Source organism: Phoxinus phoxinus, assembly GCF_949152265.1.
Source record: "Phoxinus phoxinus genome assembly, chromosome: 2".
NCBI lineage: Eukaryota > Metazoa > Chordata > Actinopteri > Cypriniformes > Leuciscidae > Phoxinus > Phoxinus phoxinus.
Window position 1 is genome coordinate 2,691,141 of NC_136877.1, and position 27,904 is coordinate 2,719,044.

The window sequence follows — 27,904 nt, forward strand, 5'->3', positions numbered from 1 at the left end:
AGTATAGGATATTACTGTTTTAAATATGTAATGGCCAATATAAGCGGATTAAAAACAACACAGACATATAAACAACATTAAAACCTGGATTTTCACAAGAAATTCAGAGACTCGTCATATTTCACTGTCTTTTTAATTACACAGATACGCAGATCTCAACACATAGACAATAATAACCTGAATGTTTACAGCGTCACATGTCCAACAAAGCGCACAGTAAGAGAGGGCGAGGGAATTGCAAAAGTGAGGAAAGGAGCATGCAAGAAATAAATAAATAAAACTCTCCTGGCACAGTTCACATCATCTAGAGAATGATAACAGGACCTTGAAAGAGAAAACAAGAAAACATTTTAACACACCTTCGTCTGTAATGATGTATTGCACAATACAGTATAATAATCATCAATGCGTCAAACCGAGCCGTCGCTAGTACAGGGACATGTGTCTTTTGTTGCAGTTGTGGCGTTTATCGTGTGCAGTGCGTGTTCAATGTTCAGTCGTACAGTAGAATAAGCCTCGCCTGATTTCTGAGAGAAAAATTTACACTTTTTGCTGTTAGTGGATGTTATAGTCATAGTAAAAATGACAAAATAAAGCATTAGTGAGGCGGGACAACATCAGTGATGTGCATTAAAAATGGCTTAAAACAGCATAAAACGGTCTTTTTAAGCTGTTTCCCCCCTTTTTTTAAACATTTTACTTTGCTGGATGTGTAGGATGTCGTGTCTCTCTCTCTCTCTCTCTCTCTCTCTCTCTCTCTCTCTCTCTCTCTCTCTCTCTCTCTCTCTCTCTCTCTGCTGACCGAATCAAGAGATTTGTTTGGAGAACGAGGGCGAACGAACGACAGCAGAATGACAGTACACAGTGTAAAGATGCATTAACATGCTCTTGTTTTGGTTATAGAAACAGAATGGCCATAAAAAAAAATATATTGCAAACATATACGCTATGCTTGCATGAGTTCTGGACTAGCACTAGCAGACATGCTAAGCTCGAAATGAGTTTATCGTAACTTTGTTATTTTAAAGCTCTGGAGATTCAAGTAAGTCCCTTAGCAAAACAAAACATAATAATAATAATAGAAAGTCTCTAAAACTCACAGTCATGCATTCATTCCCACAATGAAATCTTTTGAGGAAGAATCAATGTCACCTGATGCTAATCTGTGTTTTTTACTGTGTTATCTTGTGCTTTTCAACATGGTCATTTTGTACACTTTGGTTTATGGGAATAGTCGGTCTCCCATGTTTCCGTCTGCTTAGTTTTTTATGGGTGTGCAGTTATGCTTTGGTCTGTGCTTTATCATTTTGGATATTTATGAGATATGTTTATGTTCAGGGGCTCAAAACATTCCAAGCAAGGACAACTTCAACAATCCTAAGACTAATTGTTAACTAAACTACAGTCATGCGAGAGCAACGGTTCGTTTGAAGAGAATCTTATAGCTCAACGCATCTATGTAACGGCACAGACACATGAATAAGTCTCGACGCAGATTTATACGCAGGTGTGTTTCCCGAAAGCATCGTTAGCCAACTAACGTTCATCGCTATCAGCAGTTCAACGAGTCTGTGTTTCCCGAAACCATCGTTCAGCGTCGCAGAGTTGTGTGTGTGTGTGTGTGTGTGTGTGTGTGTAACGACGGGTCTCGACCTGTGGTTAGAAGCAGAGTTTAGTGTTTGCATGACATGTGGACTCAATAAATCCTGATCTTGAGCAAAATAAGATCATATTCAGTGCAATCTGTCTTTTAGGATACATGCAAATGTCATTTACGTCTTAAGGCTGGTTCACACGGCAGGATAATTAGGCCGATTTTAGCCCCGATCGCCCCTTCCGACAATCTTAAGGATGCTCCGATTATCGTAAAATAATCTGATCAGATATTGCTGCCGTGTGTGGTGTGTTAAGACTGCTCTCGTCCGCTCGGAAGGACATCGGGACCGCTCCGATCTCAAATCGGGGATATCCAACATGTTGGATTTTCTTGGCCCGATTTCTCCTGGTGTGTGTGTCCCCCGAGGACCAACGAGCACGCAGCCTGTGGACTGTGGCGTGTAGCCAATCAGAAAGCGAGGTGACGAGGCGGCGAGGAAGCAGCGGGAAACAAAATCAAAACAGCCGGCGTTATGGCGCACCAGAAAGTCCGGTGGACGTCGGAGATTGAGGATAACGTTTTTTTTTCCGGTCAAAAACAAACTACAAACTATCGCCACTGCATCCTCTTCGTCCGCCGTGATTGTTTACATTTGATCTCGAGAGATTTTGCGAGATTTCCCGTCTGACCTGGGAATGCTCGGGAGTCAAATCGGTTGGTGTGTGATGTGTTGATTTTGCCGTGTGGTTGCGCACCACACACTGTACGACCAAAACTGTTAGACCCGTGATTTTTTTATCGCCGTGTGTGGGGTCTCTCAGGTTTGGAAAAATCAGCTGACAATTTTAAAATCGTCCCGTGTGAACCAGGCTATAGTTTGTGGAGAGATTTAAAGCGGCGTTATTGAAGAGTGCGCATGTGTGAACGAGCTCTACGTGAGAACGAGCCGATGATTGAATCTGGAAATAAAGCAAAATAACTCCTCAGAGCAAAAAAAGTCCTCAGATGCATGTCTGTCATTTATAGCAAAACATCTCGCATTAACTCGATCTCAAACAGATTCATTAACAGTAGTTATTACTCCAACATATGCGTCATTAACCAACGCGGTTGAACGACCATTTTGCGATAATATGGTTTCGGGGAAACAGTCGTGACTAGCTAGATGATTTCTTCAACGATGGATCTGTGATAGTGAAGAGTGAGTTACGGGAAACACACTCCTGGTTTGTCGATTTGCGTGTCTGCTAGTGGTTTGATCTGGGTTTGTTTACAGGAGGTAGCTAGTAGGCAAAGAGAGGATGATGGTTCGTCAAAAAAATCCTCAAAATGGAAGGAGAGAGATAGAGAGAGAGACACCTACTTCATCAGACTGGTGTTTTAGTGTCCACTGATCTGGGCTTGCTGATATTTTCAGGGGTGAGTTCATATATTACCTTAGAAATGTGATACATTAAACCTAAAGCAACACCAAAAATAGTTTGAGGACTTTCAAGTCTGGTCCGTATCAGAGGTACGCCATTATAAATCAGAAATTGACCAAAACAAAGGCTATTTTTACCTTTAACAAACATGAACGTTGCTCAGTGCACACGGAAGCTTCTAGTGATGTTTCCCAGATTGCAATATTTTGTTTGGATGGATCACAAGTAAAAAAAATCTTGGTACCAGTTGAGAACCATCATAGTGTTTGATTGACCGAGGGTTTGGTTGTGTGTGTGTGTGTGTGTGTGTGTGTGTTTGTGTGTGTGTGTGTGTGTGTGTGTGTGTGTGTGCAAAAATGACACATTGAACCACTGCAGTGACACTTTGGCCCAAAGGATGGCAATGTTTCACACAGATCCCAGTGGTTTGGTTTTCCTCCTTAAAATCCCAGTTTGGGAACTCGCCAGGTCAGGCTAGACTGGTTTGGTGTGTCGTTGAAGCGATGCCGTTCTCGTTATGGCTACGAAAGCCATCAGCAAAATCCTCTACACGATCAGTGTTGTCAACACCTTTTCCTCCCAACACACGTTGTAAAATGATCATTCAAGACAGAAAAAGATTAAAATGGAGAGAAATTAAATTCTAGACATTATACTTTAAAGGTTTCTGTTATTTGGCAAACTCATTTTTGGACCTCTTTTTTTTAAATACTATGTACATTCACATTAATTTACCATGGTAATTTTTTTTAGATATATTTATATGTATATTTATATTATAAGGTACCCTAAGGGCCGTTTTTCTGAGGTTCAATTCAGTAGCTGAATTCTCTTTCCATATATTGCACCTCCGTTCTCTCACTGTCTTACAATGCGAGCAATAGAAAATATTCTACATGAGGATTCTCATCATCAATATTGATACAACAAATCCAACAATAGATACAACACAGCTTCTCTCCTGTCAAAAGAGTGTCTTTTTCTGTCCAATGTTCGGCTGAAACCTAAAAGAAGACAAAAAAAAAAAAAAAATGGCGTCCCGAATTCAGAGAACGCACACAAGCAGAAATCGAAGACAGAGACATCCAAGAAACAAGGTAATAATATCTACAAGCGACGTTTGATCCCTTCATGGATTTGAGCTTCTGTCAGGAGACAAAAGGGATGAGTATATAGGGGGGGAGGTAGAAAGAGCGAGAGAAAAGAGAACCAAGTCTACGCCAGTCTCTAAAGTCAGTCATGCTTTGGAAAACGAGAATCGTACAACAAAAATGTCTCGGCAAACGAAAATGTTTCAGAAGAAAAGGCTCATTCTTAGTGTACAATCCATTGAGGTTTTTTTGGCAGCTCCGTTGCCGTTCCCGTTTGCTAATCCTCGCCTTTTCGTGCTTTTAAACGTCACTCCGTTGCCGTAGAGATGAATCCGGGCTAAAGTTTGCGTTCCTCAAGATCTGAGCGGGAACTCAGCAAAAGGTTTGAGTTTCTAGTCACTGTTTATTCAGTTTCTGCTGAGGAGGTGAAGTTGTTTGCGTTTGGTTACAAGATGAGTGCTTCTTCGTAACTTTGGCAGTGTAATAAAAAGGTTTTGGATCATTTTCTTTCTTTTTTTTTCCACTTAGAATTCATTTGGGTTCACGTCAGTACAGAGAGGTGAGTCTGGTGTAGATTTTCTTGGCTCGCTAGCAAGGTAGTTAACAGGTTTTTCTTATTATTATTAGTATTATTTCTTTTGGATTTTTGAACGTTTCTTTTGTTTTAATTAAAGCCAAAAAAATGAAATGCAATGGTGTGAAAAGTTGCTCTGTGGTGGAAGCCACTTTCAATTTAGAGGAATCCAAAGTACACACACTACCAGGCAAACGTTTGGGATCGGTTTGGGATTTTATTGTTTTTAAAAGAAGTCAATGCTCACCAAGGCGGCATTTATTTGATTAAAAATACAAAAAAACTCAATTTAAAAACTGCTGTTTTCTCCAGTCGTGCATTACTCCAGTCTTCAGTGTCACATGATCCTTCTGAAATCATTCTTCATAAATATTAATGTTAAAAACTTTATTTACATTTTTATTTCAGGATTATTTGATGAATAGAAAGTTCAAAAGAACAGGATTTCTCTGAAATAGAATATTTCATAATAATAATCATAAATGTTTCTTGAGCATCAACTCATCATATTATACTGATTTCTGAAGGATCATGTGACACTGAAGACTGGAGCTGAAAATTCAGCTTTGATCACAGAAATAAATTACATTTACAATATATTCACATTAAAACAGCTGTTTTTAAATTGTCATAATATTTAACAATATTGATGTTTTTTTGTTGTTGTTGTTTTTTATAAAATAAATGCAGCCTTGGTGAGCATTGACTTGTTTTAAAAACATTAAAAATCGTACCGATCCGAAACTTTAGCGTGTAGTGCGAGTCCCTCCTGTCACTCCAGTTCTCACAGAGCAAACCTCACTTAAAGGGTGTTGAGGCAATGTCTTAAAACATGAATAAACACGTGTAACTGTTCCCTGGCTTTCCCTGCTCATGTTGGCTTAGCACAGTAGACCTTTTTGTGAAGGAATCTGAGTTTTTTTGGAGATTTAGGAACACAAGAGCTTAACGTAGACGTGAAAGCCAGGTTCATTACTAGAGGAGGGGGGGGGGGGGGGGGGTATGGTGGAGGTTCCTCAGCTAGTTTTGGATGAAAGATGCTGTAGCAGCAGTAGACGTTAGCGTTGTCAAAGGTACCGACTTCGGTACTGAAATTTAAAAAATGTGATGCTTTGAGTGCAATCGTAATCACCTCTGATTGGCCGTCGCTCATCAAATATGTTTTGGATCAGATCCAAAAGCGTGTTGTAAAAAGACATCAATGACGCTCTTCACCGAGCGCTTACACCGAGCGTTTAAAAGCAGATTGTGCTTTCAAGCGCTCCCGTGCGTTGACCATTGTAGCCAATCACAGACAAATCCGATGAACACAACGGCCAATCAGAGGCGTTTACGATTGCACTCAAAGCGTCACTTTTTTAAAAATTCAGTACCGACTTGGTATCGAAGTTTGACAACGCTACTAGACGTGGCTCAGGATTCGGGGTCGATCAGTCAACGGGACGAGGAATCCATCAGAGCGGGTGTAGCAGGAGTGGTTGAGCGAGACACACTACATGAGCTCGCGTCTTTAGGACTGGCGCTGGAGAGCGGGCCTGGAGGAGTGCTCTCAGAGCGAGTGGGCGGGACGCTGGATGAAGATGATGAGGAGGAGGAGGTGGAGGAGGGCGTCCCGATCGGCACGACGCTGCTCCCGGTCAAGCCCTGACTGCACACGTGATGGTGCTTCTCCCAGTCCTTGTGCTGGCAGAACGAGCCACAGTAGCGCGCGGTGTTGCAGCCGCTGCACGTCTCGCTAGCCTTGCGACCGCAGTTCCAGCAGCTCTGCGGGACAGACACGGACTGCGATTATTGACAAACCTATAAGTATTCATATTTATGCCACGATGAAACAATGTATTTAACACTCTGGTGCTCTTCGCGTTACTGACATATTTTTTTAAAGTCCTGTCAGTTTAAACATCAAAATCAAATCAAAATACTCGGCGGGTGTCCTCGGAAACATAGTCGGTTATTAATCATTGTAAACGATTGAGAAAGAAAGCGGATGCGTATCATCATATTGGATCCGTGCATTCGTCTTAAAGGGACAGCAGCCTAATGTACCCGCAGGTTTTTGTATCAACAATGTTAATTTAACAACAAATGTGAAAGCCTTGTTCCTGCAGTAGTGCAGTAGTTAAAGGATCACTCCACTTTTTTTGGAAATTGGCTCATTCTCCAGCTCCCCTGGAGTTAAACAGTTTCACCGTTTTCAAATCCATTCAGCCGATCTCCGGGTCTGGCGGTAGCACTTTTAGCATAGCTTAGCATAGATCATTGAATCTGATTAGACCGTTAGCATCTCTCTCAAAAGAACTGTGGAGGAACTGCTGCCGTACAGCAGCGCAATAATATTACAAACTTAGTGCCGGTCATGTTGGAAGTTACCGAGCTGGGGACTATTTTCAGGCGCTGTGTAATATCATTGCGCTGCTGTACGGCAGCATTGATTATTACGCTGGATGAGAGTATAGTTCCGAATCATATTGGCCTCGAAAATCGCAACTTTTCATTTTCTGTCAGTCTTAGTACACAATGAAACTACAGAAGAGTCAAGTTTTAAATAGGAAAAATATCGAAACTCTTTGGTAATTTTTTTGAGAGAGATGCTAACGGTCTAATCAGATTCAATGATCTATGCTAAGCTATGCTAAAAGTGCTACCGCCAGACCCGGAGATTGGCTGAATGGATTCGGAAACGGTAAAACTGTTTAACTCTCGGGAGATGGAGAATGAGCCTATTTCCCCAAAAAAGTGGAGTGTTCCTTTAAAGAAGTGTAACAAAAATATATATTTTTAATTTGTGAATCGATGCAAATGATGGGTGTATTGATGCCCTCATGTCACGATTCAACACATATCACGATACGATATTATGGCAATACTCCAGGACATATGATAAAAGTTAACAAAAAATGTACTGTTGATTAAAATGCTAAATTGGGTATTACATTGTGTGTGTAAATGAATAGTCTTGGACTCGGTGCTGGAAACCCAAAGCACAGGACAATAGAGACACTAATATTCATGATTGTGAAGCTGAAAATACTGAATTATTTTACACGAATATGCTTGCGCTCTTTCACTGACTAGATATATTTAAAATAATGTTGCCACTTTTTACTGGTAACAAGACATTTGTCATTATCAGATCCCACAAATATTCCCCCAGTGCATTATTATACATTATATTCAACATTATATATAGCAGTTTAATGTTGTACTGACACTAAAACTCTGAAAACTTGAAATTTTTCCTCATGGTAATTTTTATTCTGCGTGAACTATCCACAATACATATTGTTGCATTTTTGTATTGCGATATATTGTGACACGATATATTATTACACCCCTAATATAAATCGGTAGAAGATATTGCGATGTCTCCCTGAACGTGGGTCATGTGTTTGCTACTCACTTCGCTGGAGTCCTCCTGCTGGTTGATGACGGTCAGCGCGTCCTCGGAGGCCTGTCTCTTGGCCTCGGCCAGAGCTCTCTCCATCTTAGATCGCTCAGCCGAGATCATCTCGTGAGCTTTTCTCTCCGCGTCCGACACCGCTTTCTGCAGCTCCGACATGGCCTGCCGCTTCACCTCGTTCACGGCCTCCTCTGAAAACGAGGAAGAAAATAAGACATTATCCCCGTAGATCCTCTCAACATCCTTCATTGCGGCACTCAAAGCTACAGCCCGTCTCATCTCTCCCAACAGATGTACATCATCCAACATTTAAAACATTCTGTCAGAAAAATTAGCTATTAATCAGTTATCCCGAACGACAGTGTTTACAATTATTCCCAGTGTTTATAGGCTGTAGACACGGTGAAAGGTTCTTCACAAGCTTGCCTATTTACCTTTAAATATGATTCAATATTTTGGTAACACTTTACAATAAAGTTCATTACTTAACGTTAGTAAACATGAACTAAGAATGAACAATACTCCTACAGCATTTATTAATCTTAGTTCATATTAATTGTAACATCTACTAATACGATATTAATACTTCTATTATATTCAGTACTAAAAAACACCCGTCAAATGTGTGTGTGTTTCAGCAGCGGTGTGTAACGCAGTCACTCTCTCTCTCTCTCTCTCTCTCTCTCTCTCTCTCCGACAGCGAGTGACACACAAACCCGCCTCTCCTCACTCACTCCTTTCATTTGCTCTGGATGAATCCGGTTGGTGAACTCGCTGATGATCGGTGCTGAAACTTTGACGTGTTCATGTAACCGGAGGGTGACGCTGCCAATAACGCACATAACAGCCGTCACAAAGAACCGGCAAAAGTTAGGATTATGAATGTGTCAAATATATCAATGAGACATTTTCATGGAATAACTAATGGAATAATATTGTTAAATTCGCTGATAATCGGGTGACCAGATCGCAAACCAGAATTCAAATCGTCTCGTTTTGGTCAACGAAAATGAAGAGACATTTTAGCAGTTTTTATTCTGTAAACCACATTTAGTCTCGTTTTTATTCATCAGCAATATTGCATTATACATTTAATTTTAGTCATCGTCACATGACCAGCATTTACGTTGCGTCTCATTTTTTTCAGGTGATAAAGGTTCGTTGACGAAGATATTTCGTCATAATTTTCGTTGACGAAAGCAACAAATTTTTTTTTAGCTTATTTTATGTACTTGCCGGCTTTTTTATCATTCAAATTTGGCTCGGTGGCTAATAACTCTAATAACAGTTTTTGTGTGGTGTGACAAACTCAGAACACACACTTAATTTTGACTTTACAGGGACTTTAATCTCAATAACTTGTTGTCAAAACTACTGTTTAGTGGGTTATGGGGTTTAGATGGTGTGTGGATGATTTCAGGATATTGTGTGTTCTGTTAATGTATGTGTATTGCTGCAGGGGGTACACACACACACACACACACACACACACACACACACACACACACACACACACACACAGCCTGAGGCAGAACTCTATAGAGAATTGAATGGAGAGTGTGTTATGACAGATATTTATGATCGGCTCCTCACAACCAGCGTTCTAGAGTAAACACACTATGGTGCAAAGATTGTAGACCCCAGACATATGAAAAATATGCAATAAAGTGTGTGTGTGTGTGTGTGTGTGTGTGTGTGCCCCCTGCAGTGTGTACCCCTTTTCAAATCTACATCACTACTGTCTCAGCTGGAAGGCTAGTTGGTATTCAGTTTGTTCTCTCCGCACCTCCCACACACACATCTCCTCGGTTTTTATTTTTTCATGCATTCATTCTTCACTTCTTTGCTTTTCTCTTCATCATCTTTTTGGTTCTCGCCAATTTCTCAGTATCTTTGAAAACACTAGACGGCTTAATCAGACTCGGAGCATGCACCACTAAAATTAGTTTGCAAATTTAATTAATTTTTATCAAGGAGACTTGGGAGCAGATGCTAAAGCAATTGGCACATAATGGAAAACACGGGGCGGCAATATTAACGTTTTAATCCCACAGGGATATGTCAGTTTTCAAGGTTTTTTTTCCTTTCTACTATTCTCTTGTGTTCTCTTCAGTTTCAGGCGATCGCCAAAGCCAGACGGACATCACAATATAGACACTCACAGGTCAGAAAATTAAAGTTTGACACGACGTTAATATCTCAATTATTTATCCCAGACTAATGAATGAAAAAACACACGTTATTTTTACACGAGTTTCCAGTTTTTAAAATCCGAGTAACCTAATTTTCTCAATTTTCAGTTTATCTCTGGAAATTTGAGAAAAGGCCTGTCGATACTTCAAACTATGATTTGACTTTTCTAACTGTAGTTAGTGTGTAATGTTGCTGTTAGATCATACACAACATCTGCAAAGTTACAACGCTAAATGTTATAAGCAAAGGGAGATATTTGCTTTGAAATAAATAGTTTAAGGACTACAACAAACGGCTGGTAGGAACTACATGAGCTTCTTCACGGGTTAGTGACATCACAAACCCTAAAATTTGCATAAGCCCCGTCCCCTGAACACAATTTATAGATTATCATGACAGAATGGGCCCTATTTTAACGCTCTGAAAAGCAAGTATCAAACGCGAAACGCAAGTAACTCTGTGGGCGGATCCCGGGCGCTGTTGCTATTATATCTAAACGCCAAGCATAAACTAATTTATTTGACTCTAAACTGAAACTGTACCGACGTTTGGTTCGCGCATCTCTAATTCGGTCCAACGTTTCCAATGTAACATTTGGATGCTATTAATGTAAAGAAGGCTAAATCGGCATCTTCAAGGGAAATGAGTTTTGAAAATGGCAAGTTATGACTGACCGGCACTGCTCCTAGCTTCGCTGCTCCTAGCTTCGCTGTTATGTGCTTCTGACAGGACACTTGTGGTGGATGTCGATACACTCGCATAATTTCTGTCCATTTTAGTCTCACTCTGTCTGAATCTGATTACCGAAAGCACATACACCAAAAACTGTATAGTGGGGGGATGGAGCGCGGTCACTAAAGAGGCGTTTTCATCCAAGAAACGCTGTGATTGGTGGATAGAATATGGAGCAGGCGACTGACAGCGACATAACCAATAACAGTGTGACGTTTAATTTTAAATGAATAGCCTACTGGCAGTCTGGCACACGTGGGTGCTCTGTATTTTCCGTGGGTGCACCCACGGTATCGGCGGCTATGGTTCACACGCTACATAATGGCCAAGCATGCGCCCTTAAAATACTGGTCAGGGGCGGAATTGTTTTTTTAAACTCCAAAATATCACCAGGGAACGTTTGCGCCGGGAACACGCTCCTCTTTTCGCTGAACCGCCCCCATTTGTATTTAAAGGGACAGACACAAAACCCTCAAAAAGTGGCAACTTTAACATGCTATAAATATCTGTTTGGTATTTTGAGCTAAAACTTCACACACACACTCTGGGGACATCAGAGACTTATTTTACATCTTGTGAAAAGGGCAGTACACCCCCGCTTTAAGTCTTCAGGGGCCATCTATGCAATAAAATGTAAAAAAAGCAGTCGTACGGGTGTAATACGGGGGCCGTCACTCACCCTGTTTGTTCTGGAGCTGCTTTAGTGCCGGCGAGAGTGGGATACTTGTAGAGCCTGCGTGAAAAACAACGGCTGTTAAAGGGGAGTTTGTCACAGTGAAAATGCAGCACAGATTTGCAGACCACAGCAGAATATTAAATTAGTAATGGCATATTGATTTTACTCAGCTGTAATGTTAGTGGTGTGGGTCACAATTAATACGTGCCCTTTGACCTCTGACCTTTTGGGCAAGTGACACCACCTGTGCTCACGCTGACCTCATCAGTATTATGTGTGACCTTTATGGCTTATGTACCCTTAATATTTCATAATAAACAGATTAATCCAACACTTTCCGTTCTTCAGGGTTTGTACAGATACTGTAAAATGAACTTACAAGACTTTCAAGCACTACTTTTTTTTTTTTTTCTCAAGGACTACAATCAGAGATCTCACTTATGAAACAATACTCACTCGATGAAATTAAACACTAATTTCTCATATATTGTCTTTCAATAGTTCAAGTACCTTTTCATAAAAAGGGTTTTCCAGGACTTAAATGTCAAAAAGTCAAATTCAAGTATTTTGAGCGTCTTGTACGAACCCTGTTTATTTCTGGGTCGCGTTTACCGGCTCTGATCCGCTGTTGACTGCAGGTTTCTGCATTATCACTGCAGAGTCAACTGCAGTTGTTCTTTCATGGCCGTGACCGATGTAAATCTCTTAACACGAATGACATTCACCGTCCTCCTGGCCTTGCATAACTACAGCTGTGAGGCCAGTGGACATATATTGTGTCCCTGGACCACAGAACCAGTCTGGAGTCGCACGGGTATATCTGTGGCAATAGCCAACTGTCACGATTTGGTCTTATCTTGGTTTTGGTCATGTCATGTGATTCCCTGTAAGTCATGTGATCCTGCCATGTGTTCCCTTGTCTGATGTGTCATGTTGTCATTAGGCTTGTTTGAGATGCGCCTTGCCTCGCCTGAATTGTATGCGAGAGTAGCCGGCTGCAGTGAGGGGAGGAGTGAAAAAAGCGCAGGCAAGCCGGACAGTTCTCTCTTCTCACAGTGGATCTGACCATGGATCTGACAGCTGTAAGATCAAAGATGGATATCGCGGGATTCACGGAATTCACGCTCGTGCACAGTGTTGGTAATAAACTGGATGTAATTTAAGTTCTGTTGCTTTTATATGAAAATAAATATAATGAACAAGACACCCAAAGCACTTATTCAATCCCACTCCAAATAGGCTACGTGTTTATCAATCATTTGTTTCTTTACTACAGACGTGTTTTTATATATGGCATATATATATATATATATATTTTATATAAAAATGGCATAATCACATAATCCATAGAGATCGCACTGTCAGAGAGTTTGGGAATACTCACACATAATTTATACACATAAAAACACGAAATCAGAGTTTTAAATTCAAACATTTAAAAAAAGAACAATACATCACGGTTGTTTAAACCAATGAGCATTAAGCTGTGTCGTCAGCAAGTCGTTTCCCATCATGCTTTTGAACCGCGCAGTCGGTGGAGAGCAACTGCGCTCGACTGCAGAATCCGACAGGTGTGCCTTGCGCTCGCGAGAGATTTTTGACATACGTCCGCATGACATCAGAGCAAGGCGGAACGCAGTCGGACACATTTCTAACCGGCATGCATCTCGCGTTGATCACCGGTGATCGGTTCTGCGCAGATTTTGCTCATCTCAAACAAGCCTATTGTTTCATTGTTCACAGGTGTTCCTTGTCCTGTCATTAGTCTTGTGTGTATTTAAGCCCTCATGTTTGCCATGTGTCTTTGTTGGCTGATGTATGGGCCAAAAAAAAAAAGCAGCAGATAAAGATATCATTGATGTTGACATAAAACAGTAAAGCAGAAGTTAAAAGTATTATTAAATCAAGAACTTTTGAAATATGGCAGCGCTGTTGGGAAAATGAATCAAGTGGGAGACATCTTTTTAACTTACAGTCTAAAGTAGGCCTAAGTAAGAATGTAGTGTCAGGCAGAACTAGACATGAAGAAGTGGTGTTGTCCAGGCTGAGGATTGGGCACACCAGACTTAACAGTACATTATTTTTAATGAAAACGCATGCTGATGGTATCTGTGAGTATTGTCTTGGAAATAACCCAGAAACTGTAGAGCATGTACTGTTTTATTGTCAGAAATATAAGCATGAGAGGGAAAGGTTTATTGAGCAAGTAGAAGCCAATGAAATTATATTTAATTATAGAAATATTTTATATAGAAGTTCTGATAAGAGTTGTCAAATTTTGTTTTCTTTTTTAAAGAATACAGGGCTTTTAAAAAGAATTTAAAAGTATAGGGAAAATATAAGTTGTGGGTATACTCCAGTCCAGAGGTGGCGGTAATACAACAACAAGTTGTCAACCGCCAGATAAAAATAGAAGAAGAAGATGATGTGTCTTTGTCAAGTATTGTTCTCTGGAGACCACTGTTTGGTAAGCGTCATGTTCATGTCTTTATTTTGAGCATATATGTGACCCTGGATCACAAACCCAGTCTGGAGCCGCACGGGTATATCTGTGGCAATAGCCAACTATACATCGTATGGGTCTAAATTATCCATTTTTCTTTTATGCCAAAAATCATTAGGATATTAAGTAAAGATCATGATCCATGAGGATATTTAGTACATTTCCTACCGTAAATATATAAAACATTTATTTTTGTGAGTGAATGCAGCACAATCTTAAACTTTAAAGGAGATTTTCTCAATGTTTTGATTTTTTTGCTCCCTCAGATTCCAGATTTTCAAGTCATATCTCGACCAAATATTGTCATATCCTAACAAACCACACATCAATGGAAAGCTTATTTATTCAGCTTTCAGATCATGTATACATCTCAATTTTAAAAAATTGACCCATGTGACTGGTTTTGCGGTCCAGGGTCGTGTATTTGTGTGCATGTGTAGAAGTCGGTGTCCAGATGCACTCACCAGCCTTTCTCCAGATCTCCTCGGGCAGGTATCCTGAAGGGGGCCGGTGCAAGAAATCTCTGTGGATTTCTGTAAAAGAGCATCAAAAGAGAGACTTGAGTTTACCTGCGGTGAGAGAAAAGCTTCTTATACTCCCTCAGCCATAGACAGTACCAAAAAACCTGCTGATCATCTAAAATCATGACACGCTCCTGGAGCTTGACAACCATGTCCTTACCAAGAGTGAGCCTTCCCTAAAGACTGCAATGACAAATAGCAACAATTTTGTTGGCTGCTGCTTGGTTTATATTTCTGTCTCATCATCGCACTAGGTATTAGGGGTGTAGCGGTTCTCCGTAAAAAATCATATTAAGAAAACGTGCGTTCTGCCTTTTTAAGAAAGCATTTTATTTATTATTTTTGTGCCGTAGTTTTCACCTTTATTAACAGCGCTTCGTCAGAAGTACAAATACAACAGCCGTTTTGTAAATCCTATCCAATGGTTGAGAAGAAAGGAGTAAACACGGCCACTAGTGGGTTGTGACGGCTGTCAATCAAAATGTGGAGCGGTGTTCCCTGTCAGAAAATAAATGGATAATTTGGTCAATTAAAATGTTAATTTAACAGAATTGATCAACTTGTTGCGTGCTGTGGTTGTTTTAATTCACATCCTTTCTAGAAATATGAACGTTTTTGGTTTCATATATTCTTCATATATAAGACTGTCAATGAACTAATTTCATGTTGTTTTTATATTTTATTTGTTCATTATTTATTTTGTAGGATTTTAGTTAACAACTGTTTCAAAAATAGTGATCTGCATGATGCCTTTGGGCTCAGTGATGTTGAATTTTAATGACATGTAAAATAAAGACATGTTATGTTACATTGTGTAATGGTGTTTTTTTTTTTAGTGTTGGTAACATGTCCCACATTGCCCCACACAAACTTAGTAATCGTCCCACATTTGGTTTGATGGCGGTTCGGCACGCACTTGCACCGCGGTTGATCTCAAATCTGATGACGCATCTATAATCTGCTTTGTTGAAAATAATAATGCGTAAAACAGTCGATGGATGCACATGCTGGCTCCCCAATAATACATTACAACAGCGATAATCAAGAAACATGAACAAAAAACGGTCACTCTTTGTAAACTTTGTTCAATGTTAGTGCCGCTTGCTGGAACATGACCGGTCGTCATCACCCGGGTGTTGAAAACGTGCTTTTGCTTGTAGATCGTTTTTTTTAGTTCTTATTTTCCTTATTTTTATTAAACAGTGGTCCTCTTTTCCCTGAACACAGCACATCCCGAACCGTGAACATAAAACCGTGATACAAAACCGAACCATGAGCTATTGTCACTCATTGTCATCTCATACACTGTAAAAACATTTTTTGGTTTAACTTAAGAAAAGCAAGTTGCCTTAACATTTTGAGTTTGTTGTAATTAAAAATTTTAGTTAATACAATGAAGAAAAATGGTTTAATAAACAGAAACTCAAAAAAGTATGTTATCTTCACACATTAGTTATCAAAGTTGATTTGGCAAAAGATAAAAAATTGTGATGATAAATCATGAAAATATTTTTTTTCAGTGTAGCTGTATTATAAACATTGAACATGTGACTGGCAGACCCATGCACGATTTTTGCTCTAAATAGCCGCCTTTCCATTATCCTTCAAATTGCGAATTTAAAATACGCCCGATGGAAACGCGTAAATTTCGCAAAAACTCCCATTTATCACCAAAAAAAACTTCACGCTCGCATGAGGAGGTTTTTCAGGCAATTCAAAAAATAAATATTTCGCAAAACTGCAATAGAAACAGTTTTTGTGCATTTACAGTCACATGATGAAGATGACGCAGTGTTTTTGGACAGAAGATGAGACCGAGCTCTTTATTAAACTCATAAAAGACTGAAGTATTACAGGAATACTGGATTATAAACCTCAAAGAAACGCCACAATCAAGACCTCGAAGCAGAAATGAGGGAGAAACACTCATACGAGCCGCTCACGAGTATACAAGTTTTTCCTTGCCATTAATGCTTGAATAACACACACGTCTCCTTACATTAATAACAATAGCCAGTGCGGCGGCTGCGATACACGTAAACCTACTTGCATCTGTTGCCATGATTGTTGGAATGATTATCGCGAGAGGAAAACATAACATCGGTTAATGGAAACGCCGTCATTTCGCAATAGCATTTTTCTCGACATTTAGAAATAAAATCGCAAAAGTTTTGAGCAAATCTGTAATGGAAACGTGCCTAATGACACCAGAAAAATATATTTGCCGGAAACTTCATGTCATGCCTGCTTAGGACAGTGACTATTCCCAGGAACCTAGAGTACTGCACATGTCTCCTTATCCGACGCCTGATTTAATCATAGATCACCGCACTAATGACCTGTTGATTGGAGTGAGATGTGTTAACTTACAGAGACAGCCAAATGCAGTACTGTGGGTCTCTAGGAACAGGCTGTGACAGACAAGGACTCGCTGGCCCTAGATAAAGTTACAGAAACGCTACGGTAAGGACAAACTGTAAGGTAAGTGTGCTAAATGTGGGATCACATGCCAAACTGGTCCTAAAAAAAACAGATTAGATTTGTTTTGATACGTTGGCTAATGGAAACCACTTTCTGCAGCTGGTAAGAGTGGAAAAAAAAGTAATGCAAAAGTAACGTAGCGCATTACTTTTCTAAAAAAAAAACTAAGTAAGTTACTTTTTAAGGGAGTAACGCAATATTGTAATGCATTACTTTTCAAAGTAACTTTCCCCAACACTGAAGGTAAGTGTGCTAAATGTGGGATCACATGTTAAACTGGTCTCAAAAAAGAAAACCGATTTGATTTTTGTTTTGTTTTGATACGTTGGCTGATGGAAACCACTTTCTGCAGCTGGTAAGAGTGTGTCAGACATGCTACTGCTACTTATTTGAAAAAGTAACTCAGATATTTTAGTTGTAAATTTCAAAAGTAATGCGTTACTTTACTAGTTACTTGAAAAAATTATCTGATTATGTAACTCAAGTTACTTGTAATGAGTTACACACAACACTGGCCCTAGACAAAGTTACAGAAACGCTAACGCTAAGGACAAACTGTAAGGTAAGTGGGCTAAATGTGGGATCACATGCCTAAAAAGAAAACTAGATTCGATTTGTTTTGGTAGCCCAGCCCAGGTGGAAAAAAAAACTAACGCAAAATTAACAAAACGCATTACTTAAAAAAAAAAAAAAAAAAGTAACTAAGTAATGTAATTAGTTACTTTTTAAGGTAGTACTGCAATATTGTAATGCATTACTTTTCAGAGTAACTTTCCTCAACACTGAAGGTAAGAGTGCTAAATATGGGATTGCATGCCAAACTGGTCCTAAAAAGAAAATATTAGATTTTATTTTGATACGTTGGCTGATAGAAACCACTTTCTGCAGCTGGTAAGAGTAAAAAAAAAGTAACTTTTCTAAAATAGTACAAAATTAGTTACTTTTTAAGGGAGTAACGCATCATAAAGTATAAGTAAAGTAACTTTCCCCAACACTGAAGGTAAGTGTGTTAACCCGCTGGGGTCGGCAAACGCGCCGGTGCGTTTTGCTCGTTTTTTTTTTTTTTTTTTACATAGCAGCAAAATAGACTTTTTTGATACTCATATACTCATTTTTGGTCATACAGACTTAAGAAATATGAAAAAATAATCACATGCTAAATTGGTCCCAAAAATAAAATATTAGATTTGTTTTGGTATGTTGGCTGATGGAAACCACTTTCTGCAGCTGGTAAGAGTAAAAAAAAAAAGTAACGCAACGCATTACTTTTCTAAAAAAGAACTAAGTAAACTAAGAGGGATCACATGCCTACAAAGAAACCAGATTAGATTTTTTTGGTATGTTGGCTGATGGAAACCACTATCTGCATGACATTCATGCGGCGTGCCGAGGATCTGCAGCGGTACATGTACCTATCGGCTGCGTGTCGCTGCTGTTAGAAGTGTTGGAGGAGGAAGAGTTGTGGTGAGGAAGAGGAGGAGGAGGAGGAGGCCGCTGGGAGGAGCTCACACCTTTTTTCATATCCTCCACGTCACTGTATCGCCGGATCCAGTGGTTCATCTCCTCGCGGTCCGCCTCCTGGCAGCGGCGCAGCACCGTCAGCGAACGCCGAGTCTTCTCCACCATGTCCATGATACAGTTCAGCAGCTACAGGGAGGAGCGGGTGGAGAACAGAGAACAGCGTTAGACCAGTTACAGTCAAACCAACATTTATTCAGACAGCTTCAACATTTCTCACAATATCACAGTTTATTTGCTATAGTTTAGAAAATGGGAATAAAATATGACAGATATTTGACAGGTTTTGTCCATCTTCTGTTAGACTGTCTCACACATGAATTATGTTGAATATCTGTCAGCTGGTAAATTTAACTACACAATTAGATTATACCAGTTTAGCTCAACCAGTGACCAAGCAATGCTTCATTGTGTTCAGTGTGTGTGTAAAAAGAGCATTAGCAATTACAGACACACACTTCAGCAGAACATGATCAGCTCAAAGTGTCCGAATTATATTTGGTCCCAGATTTTTATAAATGTCACTGGTAGTCGCTGTATGAAGAATATTTGTGTATAAAATGTCCCAGTTTACTTTATTTTGCTCTCCTCACTTACATAAATGAACTATAGTGTCCTGCACACACTAGTAAAAATGTGAATACATACTAGTGAATGTAACTTTGCTTTTCATTTGTTACTTAAAGCTCACTTGAAGTTCTTCGATACCACATTAAAAACTACTAGCGTAACTGATAAAGTTCAAACATTATTAAAAACAAGTGAACAGTCAGTAATAAAATAAGAACAAATACACAAATTACAAGCAGACATAAATACTAAATAACAAAGTTACAAAGTCTAACAGTATTCAGGTACAGGAATGAACAATTAAGCCTAAATGTAAAATAACACTGTTCACTATAGAAATTAAATAGTTTTATCTTTGTTAAAGCTGTATTTTGTTGTTTTATTAACATAAATGACCCAGACAACAGTAGGAATATTAGGTTACTGTCACTTTAAGACCGACAACACGGACCGAATATACTGACAAACATCCGGTTTCTTTCTCAACTATTCATTCATGACACAACCGAGCGAATACTTGCAGAGACGGGTATTTAGATAATCGTGTGTATGTGTTCTATTAAGGGAAAGGAAAATGAAAGAGAAATCAAGAAACGCTATCTGAAACTCATCTCTCTCTCTCTCTCTCTCTCTCTCTCTCTCTCTCTCTCTCTCTCTCTCTCTCTCTCTCTCTCTGTTGCAGTGAGTGGTTAAAGGTACACTGTGTAGGATTTTCTCCCATCTAGCGGTGAACTTGTATTTAGCATTCAAACAAACAGTGCGCTCTAGCGCCTCGCTTTTTCAATTGCGTGTTGCAACTACGGTAGCCGTTAAGTACCAAGAAGCGATGACAACATGTCTTACAATCGCACTTCATCGAGCTTTCTTTCGGGTGATGAGGTTTGTTATTTCAAACAAACTGCAACTTGACACACAACGAACAAACGAATGTTACAGTGAATCACAGACCGTATAAAGCATCTCCTGTGGCTCGGCGTAAGTATGATCCTGCATTATGAAGTACCGTGTAGCCTTTCAAATGTGCCGGGACAGTGCCAAGCGCTTCTCACTGATCTCCTTGTTAGTCTCCGTCACGTGACGCTGGCTCTGAACGGAAACGCGTTGAGCTAGGCTAGTGCTTTTTGTCCCTCTCCGCTATTATAGTTTTTCAAAATGGCGGAACGACATGGACTTACCCGTCCCATGTAAATAAAGATGAGAAATTCTTCTCGCACGAGGATAAGTCCGATCATTGGCAGAGATCATTTTACACCAATGAGGACATATTTATTAATAAAGACATTGATTTTAGCTAATAAAATACTTAAACTACACAGTGTACCTTTAAGCAACAATAGCCCTGCAACCGCTGTGCTGCCAATGGGAGAAGCCAAAACACTTCATTCTTCCCCAATCCTTCTCTTTCCCGTCTTACACACACACACACACACCTCCCCTCATCCCAGTGATGCCATCCCTCACTCTTTGAGTATGTTGTTGGCTGTATGTATTTCAGATTTGGATGTGGTCCAGGATAAGCCTGACTCCACAGACTGCAGGCCTCGTCTCAGCTGCTCTCTCCAGTGGGAACGTCCTCACTCCATCTGTGGCCTTTTATTCAATATGTGTTTGAGTGAGGGAGAGTTTGTGTAGGCAAGGGGATGTACTGGTGAAGTGAGCAAAAAAAAAAGAAAAGCGAAATAAAGGCCTTATTGGACCTGGTCATGTGTCTTCTCAGATCGGACAGCTATTAAAAGGAGAACTATGCAGGTTTTTTACCTTAACTGAACAGCTTCGAGTCATTGGAATGGTTATATTACTTTTTTCGGGTTGAATGGTGGTCGTCCATTCAAAAATAATTTTGATGATTATGGCGTACAGCTTATGAAAGCCTTTTCACAATATTCTAATTTTGAATTTGGGGTTTTCATAAGCTGTAAGCCATAATATTCAAAATGATAACAAATAAAGGCTTGAAATATCTCACTTTGCATTTTTTCATTTTATTACTGAAATAAATGAACTTTTGCACGATATTCACATTTTTCGAGTTTCATCTGTAGAATAGAAGATAAAGTGGCGAGACACTACAGATATCACCATGAAACTTTCCCAGTTGATTACCTACATTAAGATGAGAAAAAAATGTATTACAAGTGTTCTGTATGAATGTTTAAATATGCAAATTAGGCTATATCTAATTAAATATGTGCTAATTTGCATACATTAAAAAAAAAATCTGAGTATTGGATAAAGCCAGGTTAAAAATATTTTTTTTATTGTGTTCACATATTAGATGGGGAAAAAATTACAGAGGGATTTATGGATATCTACTTTTGTTATCCTGTAAATCAGAATATACTGTCAATAGCCTTAAAAAATAGATTTTCGCCATGTTTTTTTTAAATAAAATGTTATAGAAATCAGGCTAGGAATAATATATTTACAAATCCCTCAGTAAATGTCTTCATAATATAACTAGGCACAAGACTGGAAGGTTTGGTGTGTATCGGTGCGACTGAAGTGGAGATTTCGGACTTGGAGAATGAGAGAAGTCATTTATCTTTAGGCTTTAAAGATTTATCATCAGCCAATGAGATTGCACATTCAGCCCTTTTACTTTCACGATTGGTTGCTGATAAAAAGGAAATGACCATATTTGGATCCGACCGCATTGTACAGGAGAGAGAGAGCTTTACAGCGGTGTGTGTGACGACGGTGCAGAGAGATCGCGGATCATGATGATTTATAACGACAACTTTTGTTGAATTTATGAGAAATCTACAGACGCAAACAGACACCGTTAGTAAAATAAAGACCTAAATGTGACTTTCTGAGTATTTTTCACCACAAGTCTGAAAGAAGACGTGTTATTGAAGACAAATAGCCCAAAATCTCAAAATTGACCAGTGAAAAAAAACTGCCGTGTCTCGCCTTAAAGGATCAAGTGTTGCCGAGAGAGAGGCGTCTTCAGCCGTTTCTTGAAAAGTTATAAGTTATGTTTGTTCGACCACCTTGGATCGGCAGCCATCTTGACCACATTAATACGCTATAACTTGTTTTCCCCCTAGCAGAGTTAACGACTCTTGCTCATGATGCATGTATGAGAGATGATAAAGGAAGAAAGCATCTGGTCACACATACGTTATCAAGGTGTTTCCATTCCTCAGCCCACTCGCGGTCTGTCAGCCGGTGATCAATCACTTCTTCCTGACGGGCGCCGTGCACGGCTATAGCAGAAACACAACACCGCGTTAGCATACACACTAGCACCATAGAGAATCAATGTCCAATGTAAGTGCAATTCTGCAATGCATTCCTGTTGTTGGAAATATTACTCAAATTATAAACTACAAACCAGGGGAAATCATGCTGTAAAAATAGCAGATATACACACACACCTGTGACTGCATCAGTTCTTGTTTGAAAATCCAGTTTTATATGTCTATGTGTTTTTTTAAATATGCTTTAAAGGTGCAGTGTGTAATATTTAGGAGGATCTGTAGACAGAAATGCAATATTATATACATAACTATATTTTCAGTGGTGTATAAAGACCTTACTTAATGAAGCGTTATGTTTTTATTAGCTTAGAATGAGCATTTCTCTCTACACACACCGCGGGTCCGCTTACATAAACATGTTTCTACGGTGGCCCTGAATGGACAAACGCGTTTCGTCACTATATTGTTCTTCATGTAAAGAAGCTAAAGCTAAAGTCAGCGAATAAAAAATGACGAACAAGTAACAATAATATTCGCAATAACATCGTTTTACTGAATAATTAAATAAACCTAATTTCTTAATTTATCTTTTCAAAGAAACCTCATTGCTTAACTGGCTACTCTCTGCTGTCTGACGACGACATCACTTCCTGTCGGCCACCGTAACTTCTGTTGGGTGCAGTTCACAACCTCACCACTAGAAGCCGCTAAGACAGTCTCAAAAACACGGTTTGAAATCGCTGGTGTTTCTGACGTCACACACTACCTTGTAACCAATCAGATCAACGTGTGATCGTCAACCAGTGGATCTCTGAGTGAGTGAGTGGAGACGGGGCTCATTTGCATATTCATAGAACCGCGCATACTAAATGAGGTAAGGGTGTCGAGTTACATGATATTTTAAGCCATGAAGAATTTTTTTTCAAGGAAAACATTGGTGAGTTTTAAAGGATATAATTATTGACTACTTCAGAGCACAGTGGTGAACAACCCTTTATTGGTTTATTATCTGACCTGTTTGCCGGTGCCGGTCCCGCACGTCCCTGTGCTCCGCGTGTCTGTAAGCGTCTCTGTAGTGGTGTGCGAGCGCCATGTCCTCGAGCCGGTAGTGCTGCGGGGCCGGGGGGGTGGGGTGGGGCAGGCCGTTGGGGGGGTGTGTTGGGAGCCCGTTCGGGGGCGGGTGGGCCGGTAAGCCACTACTGGGACTGAAGCGCTGACTGGGACTCACGGTACATGGGCGCTTGGCCAGGTGTTCTGGGTGCAGACCGTCCCGGTCCCCTGCGCTCTCTTTGGTCCTGATGGAAGCAATGAAACGCTTTTAGAAGATAATATATCCAAGAGTCAAGTCAGCTTTACTTATGTATACACAATACAGAGTGTTTCAAAGCAGCTTTACAGAGATATCAGGAAAATAATGTTTGTTTCCTGAAGAAAATAGTGTCACACTCCAGTCAGTGATGGTTCATTTGTGTTGTGCTGTAAAAAAGTTATTCATTTAGTTCATTTATATATATATAGAGACATGCTTTTATTTGGTCCTGTTGTTGGAAACGCTTTTAGGACTTACACAGTTTCAGATTTTTAATGTTTTCAAAAGAAGTCTCTTCTGCTCACCAAGTCTGCATTTATTTGAGTAAAAATACCAACAAAAAAACATAATATTGTGAAATATGATTACAATTTAAAATATGTGAATATATAGTAAAGTGTAATTTATTCCTGTGATCTAAAGCTGGATTTTCAGCATCATTACTCCAGTCTTCAGAGTCACATGATCCTCCAGAAATCAGTATAATATGATGATCTGATGATCAAGACACATTTATGATTATTATCAGTGTTGAAAACAGTTATTTACATTTTTATTTCAGGATTATTTGATGAATTGAAAGTTCAAAAGAACAGTGTTTATCAGAAATTGAAAGCTTCTGTAACATTAAACACTGCCGTTAAATTTTTTATTTAATTTTTTAGGCGAAATAAATAAATAAATCAATACTTTTATTCATCATGGATTAATTAAATTGATCAAAAGTGACAGTAAAGACATTTATAATGTTACAAAAGATTATATTTCAGATTAATGCTGTTCTTTTCAACTTTCTATTCATCAAAAAATCCTGAAATAAAAACTGTTTTCAACACTGATAATAATCATAAATGTTTCGTGATCATCATATTATCCTGATTTCTGGAGGATCATGTGACTCTGAAGACTGGAGTAATGATGCTGAAAATCCAGCTTTACATCACATTTTAAAATATATTCTAATAGAAAACTGTATTTTTTTGTATTTTTAATTTTTAATGCAGCAGGAATGACTTCTTTTAAAAACACAAAAAATCTCACCGATCCCAAACTTTTGACTGGTAGTGTACGCAAGAGGATAAAATGCCATTGATAGTTTCACATTCTTGCAGTGAAACCTCCTCCTCTTCACTCCTGAGTCCAGCTGTGAGCCATATGTGGAGTCCAGCCGTCCTATCCCAAGAAGCGGAGTCAAACCCCGACCTCTTAATCTTCCCCGTTCTCACCCGTTCCTCTCTCTCTCTCTCTCTCTCTCTCTCTCTCATCTCTCTCTCTCTCTCTCTCCTCTCTCTCTCTCTCTCTCTCTCTCTCTCTCTCTCTCTCTCTCTCTCTCTCTCTCTCTCTCTCCCTCTCTCTCCCTCTCTCTCTCTCTCTCTCTCTCTCTCTCTCTCTCTCCCTCTCTCTCTCTCTCTCCTGAACTGCTCCCTTTGGCAGATGTTCAGTGACACTGGCGTTTTGGATCCATCTGGCCTGCGCTGTAGTGTTGATAATAATCTGTTTAGCTGAGTGCATAAAACACGTGTGTGTGTGTGTGTGTGTGTGTGTGTGTTGTCTTCTTGCACTTGAGAGTAAAGTCCAGTTGCACTGCAAAAAAATATTTTCTTACTTAGTATTTTTGTCTTGTTTCCAGTCCAAATATCTAAACATTCTTAAATTACGAGGCATTTACTAGATGAGTAAAATACCATTAGATATTATGTCTTGTTTGGTGGAGAGAGAAAAATGAAGTGAGTTTCTGCTTAAAACAACCAAAATTATCTCTCAAAGGACAAAACTCGTTTCCGTTTGAATTAAGATTATTTTTCTTACCCAATTGGCAGATCATTCACCTTTTTTTGAGCAACAACTCACAAAATTTTTATTATTATATATAAATATTTTTTTTTCCAGAAAACAAGACATAATATCATCTTATGGCATTTTACTACTTTAGTAAATCCATCATGATTTAAGATTTTTTTTATATTTGGACTGTAAACAAGACAAAAATATGAAGTAAGAAAAGCATGTTTTGCAGTGTGGCTCAGACATCTGACTCTGACTGCATATATATATATATATATATATATGTACAGTATATACAGTATACGACACCCCATCATATCCGCCTCCGTAACCAAACCAATAAACGACACTGCATTCTTTCTGTTACAGTTTCTGCAGTTGTGGCCAGAGATCCCACAAATTAAAGCAACAGCTCGGGCTCCCGTCGTGATATGGTGAGCTTAGGGTTTTCTGAGACGGAGGTGTATGGATTACAGTGGGGGATTGCCTCTCTCTCTCTCTCTCTCTCTCTCTCTCTCTCTCTCTCTCTCTCTCTCTCTCTCTCTCTCTCTCTCTCTCTTCATCCCTCCCTCCCCCCGGATCAGTTCAAGCAGGGGTTCAGCAAGATCACCATCTGGACACATCGCTGGCATATGGGCATCTACCAGGGAACTAACAGGAGACGGAGCGGATGAGAGAGGAGAAGAAAAACAAAAACAGACAAACAGGAAAATCTGCGCTTCAAATCCCTCAGTTCATATTGTGATTGTCTAGAGCACTACATTTCTCAACATTGTGCGTTTGTACAGATCCTGTAAAATGAAATTTACGCCCAAAAATACGTCCAATGGAAACACGTCAAATTCGCAAAAACTCCCATTTATCGCATAAAAGTTTTTAGGCTCGCATGCGGTGATTTTTCAGGCAATTCGAAAAAATATTTCACAACACTGCAATTTAAAACAGTTTTTGCGCATGTACAAACTCAATCATTCTTTAAAGATGTGTGTGTTTGGATAGAAGAGAAACACCCAGAATCACTTCATACGAGCCGCTCACGGGCATACGAGTCTTTCCTTGCCATTAATGCTTGAATAACACACACGACGGAAATAATACTGGCCAGTGCGGCGGCTGGGATACACGTAAACCTACTAACATCCGTCGCCATGATGTTTGGAATTATTATCGCGAGAGGAAAAAATAACATTTTAGTCACATGACATCGGTAAATGGAAACGCCGTCATTTCTAAATTGTTTTTCATCGAAATGTAAAAAATATCGCAAAATATTGCGCAAATCGGTAACGGAAACGCGGCTACAGTTGCTAAGCATTTGCTTTTGTGTGATGTTAGAGCATCTCAGTTTCTACTCCACTTCTCTCTCTCTCTCCTCCTCACGCTCTCGTTCTGTGTGGCCTAACCTTTACACACCCTCCGCTCATCACACTGAGTGTGTGTTTGTGTGTGTGTTTGTGTGTGTGTGTGTGTGTGTGTGTGTGTGTGTGTGTGTGTGTGTGTGTGTGTGTGTGTGTGTGTGTGTGTGTGTGTGCATTTCAAACCCAGACATGAAGAAGGATACCCAGGGCAAGGTTGTGTTGACATTCACCGTAGCTGTCTACATTTTTATGCCTTTTGCTTGACTTTGCAGGTATTTATGACTGGAGGTATTTGTTATGGAAATGGTACACAGAGAGACAAGTGTGTGTGTGTGTGTGTGTGTGTGTGTGTGTATGTGTGTGTGTGTGTGTACCTGTCCGGGGTGCGTCTCTTGCCATGTTCGTTGAGTTCCAGCATGATCTCGGAGGAGTCGAGAGGAGAGCTGGCGTTGGCGTCCAGCAGAAGTTGCTCATGTTGGGCCAGATACTGTGCCGGGGTTTGCTTCGCCATCCGAGCGCAGTGAAGAAGCTCTCTCTGCAGGAGCGGCAGGTTCGCCTGCCGGACACACAGACAACGGAGAAAACTTCAAATTCAAGGACTTTCCAGGTCCAATACCCTCAAATTCAAGGACTTAATGTGGGACACATCTCAAGTGAGAGCAAGGTGACACCGTGTTACCTTGTAAGATACATTGTTACAGTTTTTCATGTGTCAAACACAACTATGCAACTATGACGGAGATCTGATATTCTATTTGCCGTAATATTCGGTACACCGTATACTGTACTCTAAAATGATCTGATATTAACTTTTGCATGAAACCATGAAACGTTGAGGTACCATCGTAGTAGTTGCGTCCGAAAACACTTAACGGGAAACACTCAACGCAACGTGTAAATGCGCGTAACTAACGTAAATCAAGCAAGCTAGTGCGCATAGGCCGCGAAGTGTTGGCGAAGTTACACATT

The 27,904-nt window shown here is 39.7% G+C and overlaps 1 protein-coding gene across 8 annotated transcripts in view; it reads right to left on the bottom strand.

The window, feature by feature from the left end:
• Nucleotides 1-121: 121 nt before the first annotated feature.
• The window catches only part of cbfa2t3 (CBFA2/RUNX1 partner transcriptional co-repressor 3), an 80,245-nt gene continuing 52,462 nt past the window's right edge, over nt 122-27,904 (bottom strand). For 3 of the 8 annotated variants that reach the window (XM_079605278.1, XM_079605282.1, XM_079605283.1), the window contains 8 exons: nt 27,310-27,491; nt 23,498-23,778; nt 22,404-22,489; nt 18,605-18,839; nt 14,655-14,723; nt 11,691-11,744; nt 8,087-8,277; nt 122-6,468 (listed from right to left, as the gene is read on the bottom strand). In XM_079605278.1, the coding sequence (XP_079461404.1) occupies nt 6,121-6,468; nt 8,087-8,277; nt 11,691-11,744; nt 14,655-14,723; nt 18,605-18,839; nt 22,404-22,489; nt 23,498-23,778; nt 27,310-27,491 (1,446 nt within the window). In that variant the 3' untranslated portion in view covers nt 122-6,120. The remainder of the gene's footprint in view (nt 6,469-8,086; nt 8,278-11,690; nt 11,745-14,654; nt 14,724-18,604; nt 18,840-22,403; nt 22,490-23,497; nt 23,779-27,309; nt 27,492-27,904) is intronic. The other 5 variants (XM_079605281.1, XM_079605285.1, XM_079605279.1 and 2 more) reach the window with 3 other exon arrangements.